This window comes from Bos indicus x Bos taurus, chromosome 28 (genome assembly GCF_003369695.1).
Source record: "Bos indicus x Bos taurus breed Angus x Brahman F1 hybrid chromosome 28, Bos_hybrid_MaternalHap_v2.0, whole genome shotgun sequence".
Classification (NCBI taxonomy): Eukaryota; Metazoa; Chordata; class Mammalia; order Artiodactyla; family Bovidae; genus Bos; species Bos indicus x Bos taurus.
This window is the reverse complement of record NC_040103.1, coordinates 43,085,529-43,111,796: the sequence shown is the minus strand read 5'-3', so window position 1 is coordinate 43,111,796 and position 26,268 is coordinate 43,085,529. Positions and strand designations below refer to the sequence as shown.

At 44.4% G+C, this 26,268-nt stretch overlaps 1 protein-coding gene across 2 annotated transcripts in view; it reads right to left on the bottom strand.

Annotated features, from left to right (window-relative positions):
• Positions 1 to 26,268, bottom strand: part of WDFY4 (WDFY family member 4) — a 248,503-nt gene that overhangs the window by 165,123 nt on the left and 57,112 nt on the right. For both annotated transcript variants that reach the window (XM_027530472.1, XM_027530473.1), the window contains 2 exons: positions 12,714 to 12,807; positions 105 to 319 (listed from right to left, as the gene is read on the bottom strand). In XM_027530472.1, coding sequence (XP_027386273.1) covers positions 105 to 319; positions 12,714 to 12,807 — 309 coding nt within the window. The remainder of the gene's footprint in view (positions 1 to 104; positions 320 to 12,713; positions 12,808 to 26,268) is intronic.

Below are 26,268 nucleotides of genomic sequence, written 5' to 3'. Positions count from 1 at the left end.
CAACGCTGGGAAGGCAGGAGGAGCACAGGGATACTCTTACTGTCCACTGTGCACAAGCTCGGCTACCAGGGGCTCAGCAAGATTTAACATGCAGCACACGGTACCTTAACACGTCTGGTTCGATGGCCTGGGAAGCAAGCTTTTCAAAAATCCTGATGAGGCCCGAGTGCAAGGGACTGCTGCTGGTGGTCAGGGCCTTGTGGCAAGAAGTCATGAGGGTCCTGAGCATCCCCGCCTCGCACATGACCTGACGGTTCTTCTCCGACTTCACCATGGACTGGATGTGACTGGCCATGGAGCACTGGATCTCCCTGGAAAGCTTAGAGTAACCAAAGCAAGCAAGTGGTGAGCCCTTGAGGTCGGCATGTTTCGGGGCCACTTTGGTCAGCTCCTGGCTAGGGCTTAAGCTGGTGGTAAGGTGAGGAGACTGAGCAGCCCACAGCCTATTCTCACTGACCGCAGTCTGTCTTGGGCGCTCTCAGAGGTACCCTCCTCACACAAGCTGCCAAATAGGAAGATAGCTTAAAACAGACTGCAAACCAGCAGGCGAGAGCCTGCTTCGGTCTGAGCTATGCGGTGGTTGAGCCATACGACATTTCTGAATTGCTAACATTTAAAATACTGGAGATTCCACACAGAAGCCCAGACATGTGGCCTCTCTTAACAGTGGGAAGACCTGGTCGGGCCACTTTGCCGTTGTGTGTCTGTTGAGACGTAGTTGGAGCTGGACAGCGGCTGTGCCCTCTAGAGGGTCCCACACCTTACCCTCCAACCACCAGCATCTCTCACTGGATAGTCCCGTGTTTCAGTCTGCAGCCTGGCCCAGAAGGTGGAATCCTGTGGCAGCTGCAGACTGATCCATCTTCTCAGGTCAAACCACACCAGCCTACACAAGCTCCTGAAGTCACAGCTTCTGTGGAGAAGCCTCCCCTCCAATGCACTTCCTTTGTCTGTCTTTCTGGGCTAAGTGCATTCGGACACACAGATAGCTGCCCTCTTGTCTTCCCCCTGGCAGATTTCAACTCACTTTACCATCTTTATGCCCTTGAAGCCCACAGGATAGAGGCATAGAGTCAGCCTTATCAGCATTTCCACCAAATACATTACACTATTTTCATAATCTTCCTTTCTTCATAAAAAGATAATCCCTTGGCATTCCCAGCCTCCACTGAAAGGGAATTTCCTTCAGAAAATCTCTGAAGATCGTCCTCCTTTTCTTTTACTTTGTATGAGATTGTCTGAAATCACCAGGATACTGGTTTGATCTTAAAGGCGGTTTCCTGCAGCGGAGGCTATGGGGGCCTCCTTCTGCAGGTGAGGGTACCCGTCACAGCTGCCCCTTCCATGGACATCAGCCCCCCCAGGTTGTAGCTGCCCTGCTATGTAGCCCCACATGTATCTTCGTGTGTGCATACATGTGTATACATGTACATACACATGCACACATGCATAAAAGCCACACACACACACACACACACATGTAAACACCACCCCCAGACAATAGCCACTGGGGCCATGCCCTTCAGCCTCTGTGGTTGAGACCCCTCACACTTGAGACCCCTGCCCTGTGGGCTCATCCTCACTCAGTCCTTCTCCTACATCACCCTGCTTCCCTCACCTCCCTTCTCCTGAGCCCCCCTTCACAAACCTCATACACCAGTACCCTGTCTGGACTCTACTTTGAGGAACACAGCTAAAGGCTGTAGCTTGCTTTGCATACTGCACACCTTTGCCCTAGTCTCTGGTTTCAAGAAAAGGGATCTATGACGAAGTAGGTTATGTCTAGGTTAGTCCATCAATGTAAAGCCAGCAGTCACCACGAGGCACTTACTTTAGGACTCTGAACCCAACATCGAAAATCACCTTACTCTATCATCACCTCCCTGAGCATGTAGTCATTCAAGGTCACCCCACCCAGAGATGGTTCAGAGTATGTCTGTTTCACCAAGGGACAGAATTTAATAAGATGGCATTCTTCCTTAGACTGTGAACACAGTTTTGTAGTATATATGTTTCAAGGATTACAATGTATGGCGAAACATATATACACTGTTAACCATCAGTTTCTAGATTTTTTTTAAATGAAGGGGTCGCACAGCTCACCCTCCCACTGTTCCATGCCTTTCAGAAGCATGACACCTATAGCTTTTTCCTCAAACTGATGGCATCTGGTGAAATTCCCATTGTTAAAAAATCTCCAGTAATATTTTCAACTTAAAATTTTAGACTACTTTTAGTTTAAAACGCAAACGACAGTAGAATGGGTTTTCAAGGGGAGTGCTTCCAGGAAGGATTTCATCACTCCGCCAACATCACTGATATCGAGGAGAGATCCCATTACTCGAAGAAGATGGTTCTTGCAATGAAATCTTTATGCCTCCCCCCATCACCACTCAAATTCAGATGTTGAAACCTAATGCCTGGTGTGACGGCATTTGGAGGAGGGATCTTTGAGAGTATTGCGTATGTGCAATACTCAGTCATGTCCAAGACCCCGTGGACTGTAGCCCACCAGGCTCTTCTGTCCATGGGATATCCCATGCAAGAGTACTGGAGTGGGTTGCCATTTCCTCCTCCGGGAGATCTTCCTGACCCAGGAATCAAACTCACATCTCCTGTGTCCCCTGCATTGGCAGTTGAATTCTTTGCCACTGCGCCACCTAGGAAGACCCTGAGGGTAGAGCCGTCATGAAGGGGATTAGTGGCCTTAGGAAAGAGACCCCAGGAAACACCTTTCTGCCTTGCGCGCAGTGAGGATACAGCGAGAAGAGCATCGTGAGTGAGGGAACGGGTCCTCAGCAAGCACCGACTCTGCCAGCGCCATGATCCTGGACTTGCCACCCTCCAGAACTGTGAGGAATGAGTTCTGCTGTCTGTAAGCCCCTGGTCTACAGCATTTTGTTAAAGCAGCCTGGATGGACGAAGACAATCCCCTTCTCTGTCACTGTGGTATCTGCACAGCCAGTGTGAACTGCTAGAGGCACACGCAAGCCAACAGAGGCCAGAAACGGAAGGAGGAAATGCCGGATCTGAGTTACACTGAATGATTCCACGACTTTTCCTTTAAGACACGCTTCCATGTGGAAATCGACCCAACTTCCTCGACTCCCTTCCCCAGATCTTCCTTCTGATGCTCTGAACATCCCTTCCTGCATCCATGGAGCCTGAACCTCTGCTTTCCTTCTCCTCTGCTCAAAATAGAAGAGCTGCTTCCATCCTCTTGCCTAGAACTCTCCCTCTCCTCTCCAAGAACTTGATTATTTGGTAACTGCAGTCTTTTAATTTGGGGTGAGAGTTGGGGAGACAGTCTGCATGAAGCAAGATGCAAAAATAACACAATGTATTATTAATAAGAATTAAAAACAAATGTCTACAATCTCCAATTTTTATTACCAGCACTTCACTTATTGCTTTGGGGACTTTTGGCTTTTTTGTTGTTGTTTTTGCTTTTTTTTTTCCCCCACCAGAGCAGGAATACTGAAAATCTAAATATGCAAGAAATAAAAAGTTTTCAAAAGGGAAAAACAGAAATGCTGATGTTGTCTAATGATGCCACAAGTTTACTCCAAAATTGCTCAATACCCCGTAATGGAGGAGGGAAAATTGATCGTCCTCATTATCGCTGCAGCTCTGTCAATACCAATATTGCCTTGTTTTGAATAAAATGTGCTGTTTTTTTTCAATGTTGGTTCCAGTAAAATGGGGTTTTAGTGAAAATATGAGCAGTAGCAGGAAACCAGTCTGGTTTCTCCCCCTACAAATGGATTGATTTTCCTAACACACATTACTTCCAATGCAGGAAGGGGATGGTGGTTCAATTAGGACTCGGTGGTGAGCGTTAGGGTCACCAGCAGACTGGACCCGCAAGCAGATTATCACAGAGAGACGTGCGGGCTGCCTGTAGGAGTTTGCTGCTTTCTCCACTGAGCAGCTGAGCCTTCAGGGCTGTCCTTGTCCAGGTGTGGGTGTTCAGCTTTATCTTTCTCCCACCGCCTCTTTCCTGGTCTAGATTGATACAGCAGTTCCAGAGCCCAGTGAGGGCTGGGTCTTGATGGAGTCGGTCCCTCCAAGGAGGTGTGGGCTTTGAGTACCTTAGTCCAGAGTGTGTCTTCTGGACATTAATCCACAGTCCTGACTCAGACTAAAAACCATCAGATGACCAGCGTCTCCTCCCCAGACACTTAGAACTGGGGACTTCTACTGAGTTACTTAAACTTGGGTTCGTCGCTTACTCCGGTTTGGCTGCAGTGCTCTTTATTTGATAGTTTTGGAAGAGAGGCGAGACACTCTAAGTGGCCTCAGCTCTTCAGGGACATCACAGGTAAATGGGGCCCGCAGATGTGTTTCATTTGACAAGTTGTTGTGCTTTTTGTCTTTGTTTGCTTAGAATTAGCTTTCTTTTACAAGGGCGTAAACTTTCCCTTTTGCACAGTCTCCACCAGCCTGATACACTCATCTGTGGTGTCCACAAAGCCTTGTAGGTATGGGAGGCTGTGATCTTGGTTTAGGTGTAACAGGGTCCATATTCCAATGAATCCATAGAATCCATGTCTAAAGGCGTGGCTTCCGGGATGCACTTGCATAAATTTGCAACAAAGACCAAGATGAATGTGGGCACCTGCTCTAAATCTTCTGTTTCTTTTATGAATTACATCCATATGATGGCCAATATTTCCTGATAACAGGAGCCTGGGATCTTATATTTATAAAATATTAGTTTCTTTCCAACTTTACTTCCCAACATCCCCTTTGGTCTACCCTGTACTCTATGCCAGTAACATCTTCACTTTGAAAACTTTTTTGACTAATGCCCAAAGTTGAGACTATCCTTTCTAATCCCATCCCTTTGATGAGGTCCAATTATTTTTCAAGAGACAATTCACATGTTCTTTCACTTAGTAAAACTTTTCTGACTATCCAAACCAGCACTGTGTCCACACTTGAGTCATTATAAACATCACACTTTGACAGGCCACCTTCGTATCTATCTTCTATTTATCGAGAACTGTGAACCAATGCCTGAGACAATGGCTTTTCATCTTTGTTCCCTAGCACATCTCTCTGTGTCTCAGTAGCCACCGAGTAAGCGCAAGCACAGGGCACAAGGTTTACTAGAACTCAGCGGGTGCACAGGGCCCAGGGCGCTGAGAAGGTGGTCAGAAAGGCGATGAGCCAACTGAGTGTTGAAGGACAACGAGGACAGAGCCAGGTCAACAAGGGAATGACCTCCCAGGAGAGGAAACAGTGGCACAAAGGCCAAGGGTGAGAGTGAGTCTGGCCTTTCGAGGAAAACCTGGGGATCACAGACAGTTGCCAGCCAGGCTTGATCACCCTCTGCCCCCAAATCCCTCCCCAACAGTGAGCCTGTGGTCAGCCCTGAGATGGGGCATGAGACCATTACCAGGGGAACCAGGTGAAAAACATCCATCTGGGAAGATGCCTGCAGAGTCTGAAACCTGAAACATTTGTGAAGAGTTTCCACCACCTTGGACACACACACCCTCGCCCCACAATAGCTGGGTCAGGCAGGCAGAGGAGCCCAACAGGGCTCCATGAGACCCAACATCAGCTCTGTGCCAGAACCCTTCCCCTATGGCTGCTACATCCTCAAGGAGCTCAGGAAAGGAGTAATTAACTTACCCTGAAGATCTCTATAGCTGTGGCCAAAGTAATTACTAACACGACTCTTTCAAGATATACTTTTGAACAGATTTTTGTTGTTGCTGTTGTTAATAGATTTGCATACATGATTGCCTGGAGAAGATTCCTCGAACAAGACTGCAGAGCGCACAGTCTTTTGTAAAGATGAGGGATCCATTTCCAAGCAACCTGGGGCTCCGGCCCTGGTATGTTGCTTTTGAGCTTCCAAACATTCACCCTTGCTACATCGTCTTGGCATAGGGCACTCAAATACCTACCAATCCATGTTGATTTGATATTAACTAATGGGAAACTTGGGCTAGTTACTTACTTCCCTTAAGCCTCAGTTTCCTTAGCTTTAAAATGAGAATATTGAGAATACCTCCCTCACTGTCTGTTGTGGTTTTGGTGAGAGTCAACAAGAACTGCATCTGTGAAAGTACTTTTTCTTGTAGGATGCAAGTGTTTTCAGAATATTGACCCCTTTTACTTGCAGTCTATCAGTAAAAGCCCTGATTAGTTATCAATTGTACTCATCAATTATCAATTGTGTAGTGGAAGCTGGAAATACACCTAAAATATATGTAAAATATATTATCTTTCATTTAACATTTCCAAAATGTTATACTGTGACTTAGAGTCCTAGAAGCACAGAGTCACAAAAACCAGAAGAGAAAGAGAGAAGGGATGATAGCACATATTGTGTTCCAGGTAAGGTTCTAAAAACTCTCCAACTATACCCCCCACTGAAAAGGTTACATCAGTCTCCTTAAGTGACGTAATGAGTGGCAGAACTGGCACCGCAACCCTGGTCTTATTTCAAAGCCCATGGTTTTAACACTGTGTAATGCACTTTGGCCACCTCATGCGAAGAGTTGACTCATTGGAAAAGACTCTGATGCTGGGAGGGGTTGGGGGCAGGAGGAGAAGGGGACGACAGAGGATGAGATGGCTGGATGGTATCACTGACTCTATGGACGTGAGTCTGAGTGAACTCCAGGAGTTGGCGATGGACAGGGAGGCCTGGCGTGCTGCGATTCATGGGGTCGCAAAGAGTCGGACATGACTGAGCGACGGAACTGAACTGAACTGCACTGAATGCACTCATTATGAGGAAGGGAACCCAATACCTCATAAGAGGCATACACTGAGGGTCTGTATAAGCGTTTTATTGGTGGGGCCGTTTGGCCTGGCTTCGGTTTGATTTCCCCCTAGCTAGGTGTGAGTGCCTTTAGGCTGGGCAAGTGCCCTTCCCGATGGCCACAGGCCTCACCACTCCCTATTGTTTACACCACACATTCACTTTACACTTCTGGCCCCAGGACATTGTGTCTGCAACCCTTATGATCTAGGCCATATCTGAGTAGCTGAAATTGATGTGCAGAGAAGGGGGGTGGCCCATATAAGTCATAAATAATGATGGCAAAGGACTAGAAGCAAAGTCACCGGATAACTGGACCAGAGCTCAGCCCATCAACCTCACTCGCACTCCATCATTCTATGTCCGCTGTAGCTTGCTTTTGAAGCTTTTCATCTCCATGCAAGATTATGTCTGTTTGCTCTATTTAAGAGATAACCCTAAGAAGTATCCTGGATTTTGACTAGAATATGACATTTTTCCACTTAGGAACAATTGAAATACTTGAGGGTGGGGTTCAGAATGAAAAAGCATAAGAAATATAGAAATTCAAAATAGTTGAAATTTCTAATGTGCTGTAATTTGACAAAACAAGACTCCTACTTTGCCAATTTCCTTGTTGAAGGAAATGACTCTTTTCAAATAGCTTGCCCTTACACAATCCTACCCAGGGCTATTAATGCTGTCGATACTTTAGTTATTTGAAACCTGTATGATTAGTTCAAAGTGTCTGAAATACAGGCTAATTCCAGAAAATGGTGCCCTTTCCAAACTGAGGCACAAATCAGTTGACGGACGAGTGCAGCCCAAGCCTGATCTTCTTCCTGTCCTGTCACGCTGTGCAGGAGGCTTCCGTCACAGTAGAAGCTGGAACACACCCAGCAGCGAGGGGAGGTGCAGACTGGTGACAGACAAGAGTCTCTCTAACGTCTGATCGTGTCCTTGCTTTCCCATTGCCTCCCACCCATGGCTACCGCTCATCTACAGGGAAGGCAACGTGGTACAATGGCAGGAGGTCCCAGGGCCTTCCATCGGGCACATCCACCACCTACCTAGGATGTCAGTTCACTGCTACAAGCTTCCAGTCCTCATCTGCAAAATGGGACTATTGATATCTACCTTGCTGGGTTGTTATGAAGAGCAAATGATAAAACGCCAGTAACTGCACCAGTCAGCAAGTGCTCCCCACGGTGCCATGGGTGCTCTGCTCACCACGCTAAGTGCTCCTGCATTGCTTCAGCTGGTCCTCACAGTCACGCCATGAGGAAGACGACATTATTCTCTCCATACCACAGCAAAGGAAGCTAAGGATCCCAGAGATTGGATAATTCCCCATGGTTCTGTGACTGTTAAGTGGTAGAGCTGAGATCTGACCCAAATCTGTCATCCTCAGAGCCTCATAGAGGGGCTTAGGGAAACGCAGTGGAGATGATGATAACAGCGATAATAAAGGGCAGTGATCCAACAAAATCCATGTCTTAGCGTGGTGCTCAGGGTCCCTCGCGATGTGGCTGCAACCTCCCTCTCCTGCCCCACTCACAGCCTGTCTAGCCACATGGTTTGTCCTAGTCCAGCTGAACTATTAGCAGTCCCCAGATGGGCTTCTTTACGTGTGCCTCTGTGTCTGAGTGTCCTCTCTGTCCCTCCTCTGTCTGATCTGACATGGACAGGTCTTTTCTTTAAAGCCTGGCTGCAGTGTTGCCGTCTCTGTGTGGCTTTCCCTTCCCTCTCTCCCAAAACCCTGTGGGCAAACTTTTAGTGCAGTTAGAGTGTTGTCTATCTTCCCTAATCCTCTGAGTACTCACCACCAAATTCAGACTATGCATTCCAGTGACATTTGTCTCTGAATCCCTAGTGGAACCTAACAGGTGTTGAGTAATTATTCACAGACATTGACGCACAGCATTGGCTGCCCCAACACAGGCTGAGCTCCACCTCTGGAAAACTGGATCTGGCTACGCAGCCTCTGAGTTCCTGTTGTCATGTACACAGCAAACAACCCTCTGCTAAGACCCGAATGAAAGTGCAGTGATTGCTGGGGAGTAAAGAGGCCTCCTATATTAGTCAGAGTTCTAGTCCAGAGCTACATCCCTATGGCAAGTCCCACGTAGCTGTTGAGCATCATGAAAGAGTAAAGGCTTTTCTTCTCAATGAGTTGTTTCTGCCCGGGGCCAACTCAGCTCCAAGAGAACTGAGCTGGACTCCATTTCTGCCTTATGCTTAGGACAGCAACAGTCACAATAAAATTCCTACAGTCTCATTTTAATGCTGGTGATGCTACAAGAGGCAAGAAAAAAAATTAGCTGGATTATCTGTTTCCAAGAGCAACTCGCGGAGCTAGCATTTTGGAGATGGGGGGAAAAAACCCTTTTGGTCTTGATCAGAACACATGCAATGTGGCTACAATTAGAAATAAACCAGACAACCCATATAGGTAGTTAAGCAATTGCTTCCTAAAACGATGCCTGTACCCTGGAAAGCTATCAGTTTCTCCCCCATAAGGTAGGAAGAGCCTCTGAGGAACACACAGTGGGTAAAACTGTAGGGACCCACCAGGCCCATCTAAAGAGAGACGAGTGGGAACTCACAGTCCGTCTTCCTCGTAACACTGCCATCTGCTGAAACCCCCAGCTCCTTTCTCCGTCTCCCACATCTGCAATCCTGCAGTCAGTTTCATCTCAGCCTTTTCTTGCCTGGCTCTCATTTCACATCTGATTTACTATTCCATTTGTCGCCGTGAGGTTTCCCACCCTCCCTTCTGGAAATTAATTACTGCAATTATCCAACTTTTAATAGCTGCTGATTTGGCATCTGCAGGACATGTTTGAGAAAATGCACCACTACATTTCATTTGCATATGTGAGAGACAGTGCGTGAGAATTAGAATTTTCCTAAATTACTTACTGTGACCTGAATAGAGAAAAAGTATCCTACCAAGTGGAAGTCTCATTTGCATACTTAATTTGGCCAATTACCATCGCAGGGTGAGAGAAAGTTCTTCCCCACACACTGACATGACAACTCAGGGTGTTTATTGGGAACCCGGGCTCATCCACAGAGTCTTCATACACTGGGAGAGAGAAGGACAGGCCACTGTCTACTCTGCATCACTTCATCAGTCATCCTCACGGTGGAGACTTGCAATAACACGCTCATCAGCAATCAGTTTGATTGCTAACCGCCCAAACCACAGGCTTGGTTGCTCCCTTTGCAAGTGCACTGCATGGTATAAATACAGCTAAGGGAGCCAGACATCCTCACAGTAAGGCAGTTGCCACTGGGAAAGTGTACAGTGCCAAGGTGCATCACCTCACATCAAGAGCTGCAGAGAGGAGAGTTTATTCATCAGACACAACTTGACTTTGGGCCTGAAGTGAGTTTTAGATCTCCTCTCACCACCCCCATGATTTTAGGAAGCTGCACAACTTTCTTGAGCTTCAAGCACCTACAAACTGGGGAGAATTTCATGTACTTTAATGACTTGTTATGAATATTGATTAAATAATGTTCCTGGAACAGAGGTAACCCTCCCTGTGTGTTAGTTTCCAACATGCTCCAGGCAGACTCTGTGTGTCCTGAACACTAACATAAAGAAAGTGAGGTCCTGGGCTTTAGATAACTAAATGACTCCAAGACATTTGATTTAGGGCTCAAATAATTGTATCCATCAGTTAGATGTCTGAGGCAAGCATGGTGGCTGGTCTTTAAAGATGCTCCCCAATAATTCCTCCTTTAGGACACACAAGCCACCCCTCACATCAGTAGAAGAGACGTATGTCCCTTCCTGCTGAGTCCAAGCTGAACCTCTGATTCACTTTGACCAATAGAATGCCATGGAAGCAATGCTGGCCTGTTCCAGGCAGGGGTCTCTGGAAGGCCTGGCAGCTTGTGTGTTTGTGCCTTGGGAACCCTGAGCTGCTGCTGTGTGACCTGCTAGGAAATCAGGTGTAGGGATACAGGTAGAGGCCAGATGGAGAGGGCTACATGGAGGAGATGTCAGGATCCTCCCAACGGCTTAAACGAAGGGCAAGGCAGAGCTGGACTGCATCCCTGTGAACTCCCATTCTCCCACAGAACCCGCAGCTGTGCAGGGGAAGACCAGGGGCCCTGGCAGCAGGGAGGACCGCATTGAACACCACGTCCACAAACTCAGAATCGTTAAACGGAATGTATGTTGTCTGAGACTCAGTTTGCCACTGGATGAAGTTGGAACAACGATACTCCCCACTGTGGCGCTAGGGGTAAAGAACCCGCCTGCCAGTGCAGGAGAGATGCAGGATCGATCCCTGGGTCGGGAAGATCCCCTGGAGGAGGGCATGGCAACCCGCTCCAGTATTCTTGCTTGGAGAATCCTATGGACGGAGGAGCCTGGGGGGTTACAGTCCATGGGGTCGCAGAGTCGGACACGACTGAAGCGACTTAGCAGCAGCAGTCAGGGAAAGGGGTAACACTGGGCCTGCTACATGGTAGCTGCTCAAGTCAAGTCATTTCCTCTCACCTGCTGCGAATTCAACTGTACATTTTCCAGGGTTTCCTCAGCTTCCAGTGTCTTTCTTAGAACCTCTAGAGAACGTGTTTTAAAAATTGCGAGCATTTCCTGAGAATCTGTCTTGTTCTGAGGCTCGACGCTCTCGCTCATACAATCTCGGGCCATCAGTGCTGCTGGGTCAGGAGCTGAGAGATGCCTTGCCTTCCCCGTCTTCCCACTCCCTGAATCCCGCTCATCTCAGGGCCTTGAGTCTATCTCACAGTAGGTCTCCTGACTCCTTGCTCTGCACACTTTCCCACAGACGCCACCTTAATTGGGCTACCATCATGCGTCACCAGACTGTGGACAAGGCTGTCTAACTCCCCAGGCCACCTTCTTGCAACAAGAGAGATTATAATACAAAAACCAGATGGCATACCCCTCCACTCGAGAGAGATTTCGTGTTGCCCGTGGGATGAAACCCATCCCTTGGCAGGGCTGCGCCTTCCTCTGCCCACCCCATCCGGCCCATTTTCAGTGCTCCTGCTCTGCTCTCACCCCAGCTGCCTTCAGCAGGCTCATCCCCACCTGCTTCATTGCTACTCATTTTTCAGGGCTCTGCTGATATGTCACTGTCTGAGAGATGGCTTCCCTGACTTCCACCCCTTCATCTAGTTCAGTTGTTCAGTCGTGTCCGACTCTGTGATCCCATGGGCTGCAGCACACCAGGCTTCCCTGTCCATCACCAACTCCCGGAGCTTGCTCAAATGCCTGTCCATCGAGTCGGTGATGCCATCCAGCCAACTCATCCTCTGTCATCCCCTTCTCCCACCTTCACTCTTTCCCAGCATCAGGATCTTTTCAAATGAGTCAGTTCTTTGTATCTTTAATTAGGTCCTCCCCCCACTTCCATTCCCATTATTCACTCTCAGCAGCCCATTTCCCCCCTTAATTTCACCTGTGGCAAATTTTAATTGTATATTCATTTGTGAGCCTAGTTACTTTGTCTGCCTCACCACCACCTTCCAGTCCCCAGCACAGATGCAGGCTCCTTGGACAGGGCTCGGTGCTCATCCCATTAGCTCTGCACATCCTGTACAGCACTGAGCCAGGGCAATAGCCAGTATCCCAGTGACGAATCAATGGATGGGACTGAAGGACTCCTGGTCCCACCCATGTCCAGCGCTATGAGCATCACTTACACCGGACTTGCCTCATGAAGGTAAATAATTTCATTCAGGTTTTGCTTGGTTGTTGTTTTTATATGGTCACTTCATCAACAGAACAATCTGTTTTGAGGGGCCATGTAAGGGTGGGTAGCACTCAATCAAAGGTCTCAGAACCACTGATACTCCCCTGCAGGGACTGGGGGCAAAGGTAAAAAAAGGGAAAGGGAGCCTCTGGCCAGAGGAGCCTAAAAGATCAGTCATGTGAAAAAGACAAACCTGTGTGTTCATCAACAAGTACCTGAGGGTGGTCTTCATGGTACAAGCGAGGCAGCAGCCTCACCATGATGCACAGGACCCCGGGGTGCATGATCACAGCATCACTGTCATCTGTCCTGCAGAGAGAGGGAAGCAGGACGTCAGGCTTGAGCTTTATAGTCTCTTTTGCTTCCCACACAACTTTCTGGATCTCTCTAAGACAGGCCATTTGCAGCCTCCCACTTATTATCTGTATGCTATGCTGTGCTGTGCTTAGCTGCTCAGTCGTGTCCAACTCTTTGCGACCCCATGGACTTTAACCCACCAGGCTCCTCTGTTCTTGGGGATTCTCCAGGCAAGAATACTGGAGTGGGTTTCCATGCCCTTCTCCAGGGGATCTTTGCAACCCAGGGATTGAACCCAGGTCTCCTGCATTGCAGGCTGATTCTTTATCATCTGAGCCACCAGGGAAGCCCAAGAATACTGGAGTGGGTAGCCTATACCTTCTCCAGGGGATCTTCCTGACCCAGGAATCAAACCAAGGTCTTCTGCATTGTAGATGGATTCTTTACCAGCTGAGCCTATCTAAATGATCTTGAACTAATTAATCTGAGCCTAACTCCCTCTAACCGTACAAGAGCCATGCAACACCATACTTTCTGCACAGAGTCACAGAACAATGCCATTGTGCGCTAAGACACAGAGCCCGGCACAGAGCTGATGTTCAGTGGAAGTTAGTTTCCTGGACCCCTATCCTCTCTCCACACAGGCGGGAAATGGAGAAGCTCTCGTTCTTTATTAAAAACACACACAGGACACTTCTAGCTTTCTTCAAGATGGTGTAAGCACTGTCCCACCCACTGAAAGCAACTTAAAACCCACACAGAAAGCATGAGCAGCTCTCCAAGTACTCTGAAAAGTGAACCACAGCAGAGAAGGAAACCAAACCAAAAGCATCCCGGGGCTTCCCCATCCAGCATCCTCTGGAATGGGCTTATAGGGAGTAAGAACTGTGTAGTGAGTGTGGACAGGACAGACTGAGCTCTAAGAGAAGGCTCTATTTCAGGTCTAAGGAGTGGGAAAGAAGAGTCCAACAGGTCACAGACCATGGAGGGGAATCCCTGGAGTTTTCTTTGTTGGACTTCTCCATCCATTCTTTCTCACTCATCCCTCAAGAAATCTCACAGCAGCAGCAGCAGTCAGACTGGTATCTGAAATTCTTGAGGGGGCGGAAACCTTCTCTCTGACCAGAGGAGTTCTGGTCCCAAGAGTCAGGCCAAAATCTCCATTGCTTTTGTCTCTCTATTTCCTCTCCCTGCTTGGCCCCAGAGACAGATGCAGTGGTGGGAAGTGTATGGCAGAGCAGATAAACTAAAGCTCTAGCTTTCTAGACAGAGGAGGAAGGAAGGGACCCCGAGGAGCCAGAAAGTGTTGGGAAAATGATGAAGAAGAGATTTAAGACAGTGAAGTCATTAAGTTGTATATCAACCTCTGGGCTCAATTCTGAGCTGCACATGAGTGGATCTGACCCTAAACCACATTCCAAAGACTTTGAGAACTGAACTCAGGGATAAACTACCACCCAAGACTGGCATGGGACAATTAGAAGGTACGTCAACTTGCCCAGTAAAATCTTTGAAAACCAGACTGATACTGGACACATGGTCCAAGAAAGGTGGATAAGAATTTGCAGCTTGAACCTCATCGGGTCAGTTGCCTGCTAAAGCAAAATAATCAACATTCTCCAGAAGATGGCAATGAGGGCCAGAGTTCATAACATCAAAAATGTCCAGGATATAATCTGAAGTTACTCAGCTTAGAACAAAGGAGGGAAATCAGAATATCTCACATGGAAAAATATAACAGATGCCAAGGTGGAGATGACACAGTGGTTGGAATTATCAGAAAACAGCAAAAATCACTGAAACTATAAATTGAAAAACAATAGAGGAAAAATGAAGTAAAGGTCTAATTATGTGAAAAAGTTTTAAAAACCGAAAAACCACCAGCTAAGTTAGCAAAGAAGGAAAAAAGACACAAATTACCAATATTATAAATGAAAGAGAGACTACCATTACACAGCCCACAGACATTAAAAGGATAAGAAAACATCACAAATAACTGTGCACACAAATTGGACAACCTAGATAAAACAGACCAGTTCCTTCAAAGCTACAAAATACCAAAAGTAAGCAAGAAGAAATAAATAAACAGAACAGTTTTACAACGATTACAAAAACTGAATATGTAGTTTAAAACCTTTCCACAAAGAAAACTCCAGGCCCAGATGTTTCCACTGGTGAATTTTACCATACATTTAAAAGATAAATAACACCAATTCTATACAACTTCCTTCAAAATATATAAGAGAACACTTTCGAATGCATTTTGTGAGACCAGTATGACTCTGATATCAAAAGCAGACAAAGCCAGTACAAGAAAAGAAAATTGTCTGCCAACATCGCTTATAAAAACAGGTGCAAATTCTCAACAAACTATTGCAAAAACAAATATAACCATACACAAAATAAATAAGGCATTGTGGCCAATCTGTCTTATCCTGCAAGGCTGGTTCACTGGTCAAAAATGAGTCAATATAATCTATTATATTATTAAATTAAAGAAGAAAATTATGATCATATGCAGAAAAAAAACATTTAAAAAATTCAACATCTGTTTATGATTTTTTTAAAAACCCTTGGTAAAATAGACATAGAAGGAATCACTCATAACTTGACAATGGACATCTACCAAAGAAACTCAGCTAATAGAATATTTGATGCTGAAAGACTGAAGACCTTCTCTTCAAGCTTAAAGACAAGGCAAGTATGTCCTCTCTCACCATTCCTATGCAACATCATGCTGAAACAACAGATTGGAAAGGAAGGTATAAAACTGTCACTATTCACAGACAATATGATTGTCACATAGAAAAAAAAATCCCAAGCAGTCTATTTAAAAAAAATAAAAGTTCGCAGAAAAGATAAATGAATTAGCATGGATGCACAGTGACATTCAGAAATTGATCACATTCCTACTAGAAGTAAACAGTTGGGATACAAAACATTTAAAATATCATTTAAAATCATGCTCCCAAAACATAAGAATAAATCTAATTTTAAAAATGTGCTTGCTCTGTATGCTGAATACTATATACCTTGATTTTAAAAAAAAATCATAGATTTATATAAATGGAAAAACAGTCTGTTTATGGATTGGAATACTCAATGTAGTTAAGGTCTTAATCCTCTCCAAATTCATCTATAGATGCTGTTTAATACAATCCCAATCAGAATCCCAGCAGGATTTTTGTAGGCAGAGGCAAATCGATTGTTAAATTTCAGCCTGTGAAAGACACTTTAAAAATGAAACAAAAAGTTATAGACTGGGAGAAAATATTTTCATCCACACAGTGGAATACTACTCAGTAATAAAAATGTAAGAACTATTGATACAACCAGCTGGATAGATCTCAAAGGCCTTGTGCTGAGTTTCAAAAGCCAGCTTCAAAAGATACACACTTGTGCTTGTGTTTACATGTTATTCTGAAAAAGATGAAACTAAAGGAATAGCTCAGTGGTTGCCTGGGGTTAGGGATTGCGAAAGGGTTTCATCATGAAGGGACACCACTCAGAATTACTTCAAGGGGTGGGGCTGTTTGTTCATATCCTGACTGTGGTGGCGGTCACGAGACACTGCGCGTGACCTAAGACCCAGAGTTTACACCAAAAAAAAAGACTTTAACTGCATGCTAATTGGGAAAGTAGCAATACAAAGAAAAACAAAGGAAAACAAATCACAAGAGGAATCCTGAATCACAAACACTTGATTGTCAAACATCTTGCCTCCAGCATTGCTTTTACAGCCCACAATGATACTGCTCTTGGCGCCACCAGCCCCGGAGGACGGCTAAGGCACCAAGAGTGCTCCTGACGCTCGGTGTTGATTTGTCCAGTTCAGTACCAAGCAGACATGTGTCGACCTAAGTATCTTCCTGGCACGCTGGATACATCTAGGAGCTAAACAAAGCAAAACCCACACCTGGTAAGCGAGAAGAAGGGTATAGACAATAAAGGTGAACATGATAAACAGGTAAATTACAAATAATAAAAATTCCTATTGCTATGTAAGCTTTGCTGCTGCTGCTGCTAAGTCGCTTCAGTCGTGTCCGACTGTGTGCGACCCCATAGACGGCAGCCCACCAGGCTCCCCCGTCCCTGGGATTCTCCAGGCAAGAACACTGGAGTGGGTTGCCATTTCCTTCTCCAGTGCAGGAAAGTGAAAAGTGAAAGTGAAGTCGCTCAGTCGTGTCCAACTCTTAGTGACCCCATGGACTGCAGCCTACCAGGCTCCTCCGTCCATGGGATTTTCCAGGCAAGAGTACTGGAGTGGGGTGCCATTTTTACTATACTATAAATAGCATTGTAAAATATATACTCAATACATGTCATATATTATTATATAGTATATTTAATAATGTAATAGAATAATAAAAAAGAAATTACATATTATGAAGAAGGATGATAAATGTTATGCAGAAAAGAGAAAGAATTTAGAACATTGGGTGTAAGAGGGAAAAAATTTACAATTTTAACTTGGGTGGTAGAATTGGCTTCTTTGAAAAGGTAACATTTGGGCGGACTTGACAAAGGGGATGCAGATATCCAGAGGAAAAGCATTTTAAGCAAAGAGGATAGCCAGTGCAAAAGCCCCCAAAGTGGGGGTATGTCTGACCTGTTCAAGGAGCAGCAAGGAAGCCCGCGTTATTCCTCCGATACTAAAGCCACACAAAGAAAAGAAAATTACAGACCAATATCCCTCATTAATATACGTGCAAAAAACCCTCAACAAAAAACTAACAAAACAAATCCAACAGCCTAGCATTATATACCATGGTTTAGTGGGATTCATCCCAGGAAAGCAAGCGGGGTTCAACACTAAAAAACAATCAGTGCAGTGCACCACACTAATAAACAAAGGGAAAAAAATGATCACCTCGAATGATAGAGAAAAAACATTTGGCTATATTCAATACCCTTTCATGATTTAAAAAGACATCTGACCCAATGTGCTGTCCACCTTCTCCAGACCCACACTGTGGATTAGCCAGCCTAGAAGTACATCATCCATCCCAGGGAGAAGGATCTGGGAAATACAAGAGAAGTTCAGCATGATTCATCACCATGGCAGCTGCCTTTTATTGAGCTCTACCACAGTGTGTGGTATGGTGCGTGTGTGTGTGTGCGTGTGTGCGTGTGTGTGTGTGTGTGAGATGTACGCTATGAGGGGGGTGGTGTGTGTGTTTCATGGGTATTATATATTCTGTATTCTGGAAGTCACAGTATATATTTGGTATTTATAATATATATCTTATATTTAGTAAAAAATGTTACTGCATCATAGTTATATAGATTTACTAATGCTTCTGAGGGCTTCCCTGGTGGTTCAGATGGAAAAGAATCTGTCTGCAATGGGGGAGATCTGGGTTCGATCCATGAGTTGAGACAATCCCCTGGAGACGGAAATGGCAACCCCCTCCAGTATCCTTGCCTGGAGAATTCCTTGGACAGAGGAGCCTGGTGAGCTAGCGTTCATGGGGTCAAAAAGCGTCGGACTTGACTAAGCAACTGACACACAGCCACGATGCTTCTGAAGAGCAAAGCACGGTCTCTGGACACAAGCGCTCAGTAAACAGCAGCTGTGATACTGTGACTGAGGGCAGTATCATCTCTAGTGCTCAACTCACAACGGCCCTCCATGCGGACACTCTTACTATCCCTACACTCAAACTGAGAAATCAAGGCACAGTGCGAGGAAGGCAAAGTCTCAAGGAGCCCGGCCACTGAGGTGTAGAGCACACAGGCCTGAGTCCAAGGCCCACGGCTTTCGTCTTCCTCCTGGAGACTGGGGCCCACTGTATAGACAGAGCCGAGGCCAGTCGCTCGCCAGGGGGATGCCAAGCGTCGGTGGAGGGCACAGGTGAGAACCCTGTCCCCCATGTCCAGCCCACTGCCCTGTCCTTTACCCCCCAGACTCTCTCAGAAGAGGCTGGGGTTGCACTTCCTCTTTTCTAACCATTAGGGAAGGTCAAGGGTGATGCATTTATTTTTAATGAAAAAAAATTGTTCTATTTATGAAATCTGACTCTCATACATTTAAAAATTACTCATTGTAAAATCAGGATGACATTTGACACAGGAGTTATCTATAAAGAATCAGGCCTGATGCCATCTACAAGTTACGGCCCAAACCTTAAATTGCAGGCTATTGTGTCAGAACATTTAGCAGATCATCACTATTATTGTGGGAGTATCCAGAAAAAGCAGGACAAATACACACATACCCGCACACACACACACACATACACACACACACACCCAGAGGCTTTGAAGGCAGACACCAGCACCAGGGTGTTGTGAAAAGCTCCCTTTGTTTCTCCTGCTTCAGTAAAACATTCACGCCTCCACAAAACTTCCTGTGCTCATCCCACCAGCATGCTGGAGAGACCCACACATCTGTATATCCGAAGGCGGGTGAATTGGAGCACACGGAGGAGGCCGTGTTAGTCACTCAGTCGCGTCCAACTCTGTGACTCCATGGACCATAGCCCACCAGGCTCCTCTGTCCATGCGATTCTTCAGGCAAGAATACTCCAGGGAGAGGAGGCAGAACCAGGGACAAAGACAGTGCTGGGATCCTGGCCCCCACCACAGCCACAGCAGCCAGCCCAGAGCTTCAGCTGGTAGCAGCTGAACCTGGTAGCAGCAACAGAGTGGCACACAGGACGTGGACCTCCCAGCCACAGCGGTACCCACAGCCACAGGGAGCTGGCAGCAACGGTGGCGGGACACACGATGCTGGTGCCTCCAGCCAAAGCTGCGCCCACAGCTCTGGGCGCCCGCCTCCCAGCAGCAGTGCCGATGAACGCGGCAACCCTGGGAACAGTGAGGACACCAATGACCCTGGTCCTTCCTTTTCCCACAGCGGCGGCAGCGCCCATGACCAGGTGACCCCAGATGTGGCAGAAGTGCCTGCCATGCCAGTGCCCAGGCAGAAGTGCCAGTGACGGCAGCAGCCCTGGCAGCACTAAGGCACCAGCCATCCTAGAGGAAGAGCAGGGACAGGGAGACCACAGGGACACCCCTGGCAGAGCTGCCGCAGGGTGGAAAGGGCTGATTTTCAAATAAAGCCAGAGGCCACCAACAGAAACCCAAAACTTGGGCTACAGCACCACCTACTGAAAAACAAAAGAAAGGCCTTTTAAATGGGAACTTGAATTGTTAGACTCAAAGTAAACAAAGCTTCACCTAAATAAGAGAGACACTTCCTCCTTCAAATGCACTGGCAGAGGAACAACTCATCAAGCACCACAAAAAACCAGTAACACAGTATCACAGGAAGAAAAGAACAACTCTCTAGAAACTAAACTTAAAGCCTCAAAGACTGTTATCTAACTGACAGAATTCAAAAGAGCTATCATGGAGAAAACTCAATTAACTAAGAGAATGCTCAAGAAGGCAACTCAATGAGTCAAGAGTAAAATTAATAAGCAGAAGGAATACTTTACCAAAGAGATTGCAAGTCTTAAAAACAACCAATGGAAATTCTGGAGCTGAATAACTCAATAAATGAGATGAAGAATGGACTAGAAAGCACTAGAAACGGACCATATGGAAGAGAGAATTAGAGAGCTCAGAGTTAGAAATCTAGAGATGATTTGGTTAAAAGAAGTAAGAAAATAAGATGTTTTTAATGAAGAAACCCTATAAGAATTATCCAATTTGATAAGAAAAGGCAACTTAGAGATAATGGGTATCCCCGAAGAAGAAGAGAGTTTACTTAAAGAAACAACAGCTGAGAACTTTCCAAATCTGGGAAGAAACTGGATATATAAGTCCATAAAACTAATAGAACTCCCAGTTATTCAATGCAAAAAGATCTTCTCCATGAGACATGACATTAAAACTGTCAAAAGTCAGTGATAAAGAAAGAATTTTAAAGATGATCAGGAGGAAAAAAAGACAGTAACCTACAAGTTACCTGATTTAGGTTATTATATTTCTCAGCAGAAATGCTATAGGCCAGGAGAGAATGGAATAATATACTCAATATATAGAAAGAGTAAAACTGTCAACCAAGAATACTCTACCCAGAAAAGTTATCCTTCAGATATGAAGAAGAAATAAAATCTTTCCTAGACAAACAAAAGCAGAGGGAGTTCATCACTACTAGACGTGCCTGATAAGAAATGCTGAAAGGAGCGCTTCTACCTTAAACAAAGGAGCAAAAGTCCCCAAAACTTTGAGTAGGTAATAGACAGAATCAGAAAGCTGCAAGTCTGTATCAGGATAAGTTGTTAAGCAATTAGAGCATACAGGTCCAAGGGGATAAAAGCATTAAAAAAAAATCGCTACTTCAATTTGGTAATAAACTCACAACACAAAAGGGAATAATTTGTGGCAACAAAACTAAAAGGGAAGAATAAAAAGATAAAATCTGGATGAGCAAATGAAGATGACAACTTCTCAGTAGAAAAAGAACAACAGCACCCCACTCCAGTACCCTTTCCTGGAAAACCCCATGGACGGAGGATCCTGGTGGGCGTCAGTCCCTGGGGTCGCTAAGAGTCGGACATGACTGAGCGACTTCACTTTCACTTTTCACTTTCATGCATTGGAGAAGGAAATGGCAACCCATTCCAGTGTTCTTGCCTGGAGAATCCCAGGGACGGCGGAGCCTGGTGGGCTGTCGTCTATGGGGTCGCACAGAGTCAGACACGACTGACACGACTTAGCAGCAGCAGCAGCCGCCTATGAAATGGGGTTCCCAGGTGGCACAGTGGTAACGAATTTGCCTGCCAGCGCAGGAGATACAAGAGACACAGGTTCAAGCCCTGGGTTGGGAAGATCCCCTGAAGTGGGAAAATGGCAACCCACTCCAGTATTCTTGCCTGGAAAATTCCATGGACAGAGGAGCCTGGAGAGCTATCGTCCATGGGCTCAGAGTCGGACACGACTGAGCGACTGAGCACACACGCAGCACAGCCACCTATGGAACAGTGCATACAAACCACACGGCAACCATAAAACCAAAATCCGGAGCAGAGACATCAAACATGAACAACAGAAAATTTAGGAAAACGCCACATAAAACCACCAAATGAAATGACAGAAAAGCAAGGGGAAAGAAACTATGAAGATACCGAGCAACCAGAAAACAAAAGGTAGGATGGCAATACTGAGACTTCGCATGTCAATAATCACCCTAAATGTAAATGTACTGAATTCACCCATTGAAAGAGTGGCTGGGTGGGTTAAAAAGCAAGACCCAACTATATGCTGTCTCCAGGAGACTCATCTCAGCTCTAAAGACAAATACAGGTTCAAAGTGAAGACATGGAAAATTATACTCTAGGCAAATGGCAGCAAAAACCAACAAAAAAACAGGTATAGCCATACTCATAGTGAACAAAATAGACTTTAGGCCAAAAGAGATAACAAGAGAAAAAGTGGGGCTAATCCCTCAAGTAGACATAGCAAGTGTTAATACATGTGGACCTAACACAGGAATACCAGCATATATGAAGTAATTTTAACTAACCTAAAGGGAGACATTGACAGCCACATAAGAACAGTAGGGGCTTTAATACCCCCACTCACATCAACAGATTATTTGGACAGAAATTCAGTAAGGAAACATGGGGCTTAAGTGAAACATTAGAGTAGACAGACTCAGATAAATACAGAACATTCCATCCAAAATCAGCAGAACACACATGCTTTTCAGGTGCACATGGAAATTCTCCAGGACAGACTATATGTTGGGACACGGGTCTCAATAGGTTTAAGAATGAAATCATATCAAGCACATTTCCAACCACCTGTATGAAACTGTAAGTTGATTACAAGTAAAAGGATGGGAAAATCACAATATGTGGAGGCTAAACAGCGTGGTACTGAGCAACTATTGAATGAAGAAATCAAAGGAGAAGTCAAAAAATACCTGAAGACAAATTCGAGTGAAGATATGCCACACCAAAATCTATGTGATGCAGCAAAAACAGTTCCAACAGGGAAGTTTATAGCAACACAGGCTTACCCTAAGAAATAAGAAAAATCTCAAAAAAACAGTCTAAGCTTACACCTAAAGAAGTAGGAAAGAAGAAGAAACAAAGCCCTAAGTCAGTAGAAGGAAGGAAATAAACAAAAAAACCTGGTGGAAATAAATTATTTTTAGAGACTAAAAAGACAGTAGAATGAAACTAAAACCTGATTCTTTGAAAAGACAAGCAAAATTGACAAATTTTTAGCTAGACCCACCAAGATAAAAAGAGAGAAGGCTCACATAAAATCAGAAACAAGAGAAATTACAACAGATATCACAGAAATACAAAGGATTGTAAGAGAGTACTCTGAACTGCTTTACATCAACAAATTGGACAACCTAAAGGAAATGGATGAAGTCTTAGAACAAACAACTTTCTAAGACTGATTCATGGAGAAACAGAAGATCTGAATAGACTGATCACTATAGATGACGGAAACAGTAATCAAAAATATCCCCAAAACAGAAGCCCAAGATCAGACAACTGGCAAAATCCACCAAACATTAAAAGAAGGGTGTCAAGCAAAAACCTGGAGACAGGGGCATGCTTCCTAATTCACTTTATGAGGCCAGCACTACCCTGATACCAAAACCAGACAAGAACAAAACAAAGAAGACAATTAGAGGCCAATGTCTTTGATAAACATAGATGCAAAAATTCTCAACAAAACAGTAGCGAACTAAATGCAACAGTGCTCTGAAAGGGTTATGCGCCCTCCTCACATGGGGCTTATTCTAAGGGTGCAAGTGGAGTCAACATCCACAGATCAATCAGTGTGATGCACCACACAAACAAAAGGACCAAATCATACGAGTGTCTCAGCAGATGCAGGAAGAGCATCTGACAAGATTCGACATCCACTTATGATTTTTAAAACTCTCAGTAAAATGAATAAAGGTCATCAATAACTTATATGTCAAATCCAGCTAACATCTTACTGAACAGTGAAAAACAAAGCATGTTCTCTTAGATTAGAAACAAGTATACCCACTCTCACCATTCTTACTTACTATAGTATTGGAAGAATTAACATTGTTAAAATTTTTCCATATTACCAAAAGCAATCTACAGCTTCAACGCAATTCCTATCAAAATTTCAACAATATTTTTCACAGAAATGGAATGTAAAAGTTCTAAAATTTGCATGGAGCCACAGAAGGCCTTGACTACCCGGAGCAATTCTGAGAAAAAAAGGACAAAGCTGAGGGTGTCACACTCTCTAATTTCAAATTATACTACAAAGCTATAGTAATCAAAACATGTATAAAGAACTCAGGCAAGTCAACAACAAAAGAACAATCTTTTTAAATGGACAGAACTCTAAGTAGACATTCCAAAGATTACATACAGGTGGCCAACAGGCACCTGAAAAAATGTTCAACATTATTAATTATTAGGAAAATGCAAAGCAAAATCACAATAAGATATTACCTCATGCCCAACAGGGTGGCTATTACTAAAAAAGAAAAAAAAGGCGATAACGAGTATTTGCGAGGGTACAGAGAAAAGGAACCCTCATCCACGGTTGGTGGGAATGTAAATAAACATTGTGGAGATTCTGCAAAAAATTAGGAACAGAACCACCGTATGGTCCAACTATTCTGTTCCTGGGTATTTATCCAAAGGATATGAAAACATTAATTCAAAGAGATGTATACACTGTTACGTTCACTGCAGCTTTATTTACAATAGCCAAGATAAGGAAATGATCAAAGTGACCATCCACAGATTAATGGATAAGAAGATGTGGTACGCATGCACACACAGTAGAATCCTACACGGCCATAAAAATGTGAACTCTTGCCATTTACAATATAAATGGACCTTGGGGGTATTATGTTACTTGAAATGTCAGATGGAAAGGATAGTGTATGATTTCACTCATATGTGGAATGTAAAAAGTACAAAAATAATTGAATAAATAGAACAAAACAAAAACAAACCCATACAAGGAATTCCCTGGCTGCCCAGTGGTTAGACTCCATGCTTCCACTGCAGGAATCTCACTTACCCTGGTTGGGGAACTAAGATCCCATATGCTGTGCAGCCAAAAAAAAAAAAAAAAACAGAAACAAAATAAAAACACAGATACAGATAACAGACTGGTGGTTAGAGGAAGGGAAGGAGGGTTGCAGGAGGGCAAAATGGGTACGAGAGATCAACTGTATGGTGATGAATGGAAACAAGATTTTTGGTGGCAAGGACACTATAGTATATACAGAAGTCGAATTATAATGTTGTACACAGGAAACATATAGCTATAAACCAATGTCACCTCAATTTCTAAAAGGTGCAGAGTCTAACAGACTTTTGTCCAAAGAAGATACACAAGTAGCCAACAAGCACGTGAAAAGATTCTCAATATCAATAGCCTTCAAGGAAATGAAAATCAAAAGCCCAATAAGATACCACATCATCCCCATTAGGAGGGCTATAGTCAAACAGAGAATGACAAGAGTTGACAAAAAGATGTTCAAACTAAACCCTCACACACTACTAGTAAGAACATAAAATGGTGCAGTCACTCTGGATAACGATTTGTGGTTCCTCGAAATATTAAACATCGAGTTACCGTATGACTTAGTCACTAGTTGGGTATCTAGCCAAGAGATACACAAACATGTATCCACAAAAATCTTGTTCATGAATGTTGATAGCAGTATTACTCATAATAGCCCTAACGTGAAAACAACGCAAATGCCCATCAGCCGTTATGGAGACGATAACTGTGGTATACACACTGGAATATTATTTGTCAATAAAAAGAATTAAGTACTGATACATGCTATAACATGGATGAACCTGAAAACATTATGCTAAATGAAAGAACCAGAAACAAAAAAATCACATACTCGACTATTCTGTTTATATGATATATCTAGAACAGACAAGTCAGTAAAGACAGAAGATAAATTAACGGTTGCCGGGGACTGGAGGTAGGGGCGGAAGAAATGGAAAATAATGGATAATGGGTATGGAGTTTCTTTTTTGTGTGATAAAAATGTTCTAATCAGTTGTGGTAATGATCATATAATTCTGTGAATATACAAGAAAAACATTCAATTGTACATTTTAAAGGGGCGAAGTTTATGGTGTTATGTCTCAATAAAGAAGCTGCTCTTTAAAAAAAAAAGGATAAAAGAAAAAAGAATAAATGTTCTCACATGGGAACATCAGGGTCCTGAGGTTTTACTGGCAAGTTCTATTACACAGCTAAGAGGGAACACCGCCCAACTGCTTAGGCCAGCATAAATGTGACAGTAAAAATAGTAAAGAAAGTGTGAAGGGCTGAACTTTCTCACAAACAAAAAATATTTTTAAAAAGTCAGCAAATCAAATCTAGCAATAATTATATCATGAGCAAATTCTGAAGGAATGCAAGGTCAGAAAACAGACTGATTTACCAGATGAACCGATGAAACAAGAACAATCATGATTATCACAGTGGTTGGAGAATTGACATCCAGCCCCCTCACCACCAGCTCCCAGTACT